Consider the following 6000-nt stretch of genomic DNA (forward strand, 5'->3'; position numbering starts at 1 on the left):
TATATATATATTTTAGAGAAAAGCAGAGGAACTTGTTGGAATTCCCCAAAAGATAAAAAAGTGTAATTAAAGTGGTCACGCATACTTCAGGGTCGCTTGTGTTACCAACAGACGATTTGGATTGAATGGTGGGTTTTCCTCCACCTTTTGTGAACCCACTGCTGCAGTCTCTGTGTAACGTGAAATCCCATGTCCAATACGTAATTGCCACTGACCTTATTTGCAGCTGAAACACGCCGCAAAAACCCGCAAGTGGAAAGCGTTCAACCGTCACGGAAATTTCGATTTCGTTTAAGGAACAGCATGGGACGCACCGTTCTACTGTCCAGCTGCCAAAAAACCGACGCGAGTCAAAGTGAGTGAAATGGGACGCTTTGACTCGAGGTCTGCGACGCTGTAAAGTTACAAGTTAAAATGTGAGTAAGCTGCAAAACAACCGAGAAACTTTTAATTACTGAGAACGTCCTTTTTGGCTTTCTCCCAAATTCCAGAAGAATCCATGAAGAGTAAGTCACCTCCATCAACGAAATATTAGAAATCTGCTTTGACTGCAATCAAAGATGATTATTTTGGCTTTTGCATCCTTGTTTTTGTTTGTCACACCAGGAGAACTGTGAACCTGAGGAAGTATATTTATAATATTGATATTTCCGGCACATTAAAATACTAAAATTGGCAAATCTACATTTTTCACGAGCTGCCAAATAGAAATACCAAAGCTCTTGGTTCAAAACTACTAATTGGATCATCTTAATTTAAGGATCTGATACGAGTGAAAGTACAGCTGATTTTTTAGTCTCTCTTGGTTTATGGTCTATCCACGGCGCTCGTTACTTATTCAAATAAACTTCTGTTTTCACAGGAAACGATTGTAAAAATACTTCATTAGGTTTGAGGTAAAGAAAACTGTGGTTTGGGATAAAATGAGTACTTTTGTCACGTGGTGAAGTGGACTTAAAATGTCAGGATTAAACGTCTGCACAAGGCAGCAACCGGGAAAACAGAGTCGGGCTCAAACGCAGACAGGCGGGAAGCAGAAGGGTGATTAAAGGGGATTTTAACAAAGCAAAAGTTCAAACAAAACTCACACAGGAGGTGAAGCCGACGAGTTCAAAAGCAATAAGAAGATCCAAAAGTGAAACAATTAACACAAAAAATCACATAAACTACCAAAATTCAAAAGCGAGCGACTGAAAGTCTAGAAATGAGCAAAATGACAAATAAAACATAGCAGACAAACCGACCGCCAACCAACAAAAGACAAAACTATCAATGCACAAGAAACTAATCCGACAACAAGACGACAGGAGGTAGAAACACAACACAGGTGATGCTCAGGAACTAGGAGGGAAAAAAAACACAAAGACAGGAAGTCAAAGGACACAAGAGGCAGGGAACTTCAAAATAAAACATGGAAACAAACTAAACAAAAAACCAAGATCATGACAAAATGGTGAAAGACTTGAGTCAACGTGTTTTCCCCGAACTTAAGGAACATTTTTGTCGTCCAAACTTTAAAATACACATCAGAACCCTGTTTTGTTACAACCCATTTTTTAATTTTTCCAATACTAGACTATATTCAAGTTTTCAAGTTGCAAAAATTTTATTTGCATCGGACTCTTGAGGAACACACTTTTTTGCTGTCCAAGAAACGTCAAGAAACTTTTAAAGAATGATTTCGGTGCTTTTCTCAAACTACCGCAAAACAACGGCCGACACCGGGACGCGTTGAGAGCGATTCAGGAGAACAAGAAAGCACGTCTTTGCCTCCCCCTCCCTCCCCCTTTTGTCTCCCGTCTCTCAGCCTCGGCTCCCCGAGACTCATTAATTCTCATTCATGCTGAGGTAAGCAGCGTCGGTGAGCCGGTCAAGGTACCTCTGGTGTTGATAATGAGGTCTCCGACCTGTTTGGACATGCCAATGTAGACGGACTCAGGTCTGAGCAATGATCAGTAACCCAGCGTGAGATTTTCCCTCCAGCCCACATTCTACAGTACAACCAGCACGGATGGTTTCAATGAAGTATAGATGCTGGATTCACTGTAGACGTGATCCTATAGTATCCTATAGTCTCTGTTCTATAAATAATCAGAAAAGGCTCCAAATAGCTTGAAGCGTCATTGAAACTTTAGTACCTCAGTAGAATCTTAAATTTAGGAACTTAAATATCAATTACCTAGAATGTAATTAGCGCCCACGAACGTCTCCGGTCGTGTCAGACTTTGCTCTGTGCTTTATAAGTCCTGAGGTTTTTCGGGGCGGAGATTTAAAACGATTGCGAGAGAAGAAGAAAGGCGGCTCAATGAGTATGAGAAGAAGAAGGAGGTGGAAGGGAGATGATGGGAAGCTTAAAGAGAGAGCGCGGGGTTACAGAGGTTAGAAATGCTATTGGGAACCGTATCCCCATGTCGTGAGACTGGACATGGCACTGAGATAAGAATACATCTAGCGGAGGATTAAGGTGAAAGAGAAGGGCAGAAGAGTGACTGACCGAGACGGAGAGAGAGCAAAATAGAAACATAGAAACATAGAGACTAGAGACTAGAGAGAGGATTCTGATTGGTGAGGACGGTGTTGTTCTAGATCTGAGTGCAGGAATCAATCAAAACCGTTCGGCCACGTCAAAGAGACGAACCAGAAAATACAAATAAAGAAACAATATTATCAGAAACAAAAAAAAAAGGTGCTGAGTTTGAGTCGTGGAAATTGTGGAAAAGTTATGAAATTCGCATGATCAGAGAGATGTTTTATGATTTAAAAAAATGTTGTTAAATGTTTTTCAGTAAGAAGTAAAATCATGTTAATTTAATTCAAGGTCAAAGCCCACACGAAAACAGAGCTCGCAATATTTAAATACGAACAGTTTGAGTCAGAATAGCCTTTTTTGTTACATTCTTTTTTTATGTTAAACTTTACATTTTTACAGTATATTGAAGTAAATCGTAGTAAACTTCTACGGCACTAACAGGACATGAATCATACAGATGGACATCGATCAGACTGTGACTTTGGAATGACAATTTAACTACAAAGAGCCACAATTTAATACTTTAATTTTGTGTTTTTCCACCAGTTTGCTCTATTTTTTTTTGCAGCTGTAAAAAAAACTCCTCCATTTCCATTTTGGAAAATCAAACTTTGTTTTCTATTTTTAGATACTGACTATTTTAAGTGTAGTTAAATCTGCTTTAATCAATATTTTCATTTACGATGGATTAAATAACTGTGCAATGAAAAAGTTTGCATTTGAAAGTGTCGTTCATTTTATTTGCTTCTACAGCCCAAAAAATAGCAAAAAAAAGCAATCAGTGTGTAATATTGGGGAACACCTGGACAGCAGCCAATGGGTTGCATTAGTAATGATTGGAGTTAAGTATATATAGAATTGTCTGGCCCTGGTTCGGGTCTCTAATTTGGCGAGTTAAGTTGTTGTTCAGCTGGCTCGCGTCTCAGTTTTAGTTTTTAATGTAATTTAAAAGTCAAAAGGTGTGAATTTAAAGGCCACTTGAGTGGAATTTTGCTACTTTCTGGATCCAATAAATGTTATAAATATGGAGAAAACCTCTGAAAACAGGACAAAATGAAGGAATCTACGCGACACATCCTCTTACAGGTTTGTCTGATATCCTAGAAAAAGTTACTCCTCATTCCGTGAACCTTTCTTTACGGAAACATGCAACACATGTCAATTTTCTCTTGTTACATTCATTACAGTCCTTTCAAAATAAACTTCTGTCTTCACAGGAAATACTTAGTTAGATTCAGGAAAAGATCGTGAAATATTTGGTTAGATTTAGGCACAAAAAGTACTTAGTTACTTTAAAAAAAAAAAAATCGGGAAATATTTTGTTAAGTTTAGGAAAAGATCGTGAAATACTTAACTAAGTTTAGGAAACGATCGTGAAATACTTAACTAAGTTTAGGAAACGATCGTGAAATACATAAGTTAGATTCAGGAAAAGATCGTGAAATATTTGGTTAGATTTAGGCACAAAACTGCTTAGTTAGGTTTAGGAAAAGATCTTTGTTTGGGTTAAAATAACTACGGAAGTGCTTTTACTGAAGTACATAAGTTACGTGACTAATAAATCAACGTTTACGTCTCGTTTTACACGGAGAACGAACAGCCGTCTCCTAGCTGATAGAGCGACGGTTGTTGGACATCCACTAAACTCTGTTGGCTTTTGGCGGTCTTCATACTCCCCGCTCTCCCACCCCCCACCCCTCACCCCTCCATACCTTGGCCTTGCTCTGCGAGGAGAAGTGCTGCTGGACGAACAGGGCTCCCAGGGCCATGCCGAAGTGCTTGTTGGCCTGAGTGAGGCAGAGCCGACTCAGCTCCAGCTGCTGCTCGGTGCCGTCGATCTCCCGAGAAAACTCGTGGATGGTGCTGCGGAAGGCGGTGGACAGGTGCTCGCTTAGCGCCGCCACGATGCGCCACAGCATGTAGTTATGGAGGACCCTAGGAGGGAGGAAACAAGGAAGGAGGACGGATCAGTTGCATTATCGCAGATTTGATATATATGTATTATATATATATTATACATTTTTGTTAAATATTTGATTCTGTTTTGTTGCCTAAATGGTTTAAAACTGCGACTTGGAAGTAAATGGGTCTCCCCTCGAAGGAGTACATGTGGTTTTGTAGAAGATGTAAGTGTATAGAACTCAACAAAGGTGCATTTTTGTTTCTTATGAATTAAACATTCAACAGTGGAACAAACACATTCTTATTTTAACTTCCAAGAGTTACATCGTTATTGTGAGACCGCGGAGCAGTTCCTCGAGTCTTCTTTGTAAAGCGACGTCTAACTGTTCTCTCCTTCCATCTGTTTTTCCATCTGCCCTCTTGAGCTCCTTTTTTAAGAGTCACGAAAAAGTTAAGAGACAAAAAAAAAAAAGAAGCAGACAGTGATGGAGAGCGAGTGGTGAGGAGTCAAGAGGGCCCGGCGGTTTTTAAGAACAGCTCCCCTCTAATCTTTAACGACTCACAGCGGAAAAAAAAAAAATGGATCATTCGTTTAAGCATTCAAGCTGTGTCTTCTTCCCCCTCCAGACGCCGGAGCGCTGGTGAGTCCTCGTGCCCCCACTGGGTGCACACATCTACTCTGCCCTGCGGGGACAAATGCCTCCCCCCCACACACACACACACACGTCTCCCCCTTCTCTCCCACTGCGAGGCTCCATGCGGACCTCGAGGCATGTTGTCTTTTTTAGGGGTTTTTTTTCTTAAATTTTCCCGTATGCACGACAGATATTAAATCAAAAGCGCCTTGGCAACAGCAACAACCCAAGGTACCGCTTGTGAATTTAATTGACGTTTTGGAGGGGGGGGGGCGAGGCAGGAGGTGGAGACTCAGGTGGTGCCCTTGATCATCATCACCGTCAACTAATACCAGCGTGTGTTACAGGTGTGGCTGCTTTTGCTTAATTAGCTCGTGTCATTTTTGTTTTGTTTAGCTTTCGTCGTCACACTTGGACAAGCGTGAGTTTATAACTGTGTGTGTGTGTGTGTGTGTGTGTGTGTGTGTGTGTGTGTGATGGAAGTCATCTATATGATAATGGTGAAACTTCAGCATGTGTTGGGGGGGGGAGGTGGGGAACATTTTTTACTTGAGGCATCTTTGAGGAAAAAGTAATGACAATAATCTCTCAGAGTGAAGGTGAGAGGGTTAACGGATGTATAATATTCAGAATTTACCTGCTGAGAGCTCGAGTGTGATATTAGTCGGATGTGTTCAGGTTGTATCGTGACAACAGTTGGGATTACATTGTTAATTTACAAGAATCAAGTTGTCTTTGTGTCAATTGTTTGTTGTGAAATACTGGAAATCATCAGAAAAAGGACTAAAGTTGTGCAAGCAACCTAAAGTCACTGTGAGGAACTTTAAACTGGTCCTGAACCAGTCCTGGTCCTCTATCAGACCTCCATCAGTACAGAGACCATCAGAGAGAAGATGGTCTGTTTCTATAGAGTTATTCTTGATGCTCGTCATC

At 40.7% G+C, this 6000-nt stretch overlaps 1 protein-coding gene across 1 annotated transcript in view; it reads right to left on the minus strand.

Annotated features, from left to right (window-relative positions):
* The window catches only part of LOC137869025 (endothelin-converting enzyme-like 1), a 48690-nt gene that overhangs the window by 16603 nt on the left and 26087 nt on the right, over nucleotides 1–6000 (minus strand). Inside the window, exon 7 of the mRNA XM_068706117.1 lies at nucleotides 4243–4465. Coding sequence (XP_068562218.1) covers nucleotides 4243–4465 — 223 coding nt within the window. The remainder of the gene's footprint in view (nucleotides 1–4242; nucleotides 4466–6000) is intronic.

This window comes from Cebidichthys violaceus, unplaced genomic scaffold (genome assembly GCF_023349555.1).
Source record: "Cebidichthys violaceus isolate CVI_PGR_0920_01 unplaced genomic scaffold, fCebVio1.0.p SCAF_1, whole genome shotgun sequence".
In the NCBI taxonomy this organism is placed as follows: Eukaryota; Metazoa; Chordata; class Actinopteri; order Perciformes; family Stichaeidae; genus Cebidichthys; species Cebidichthys violaceus.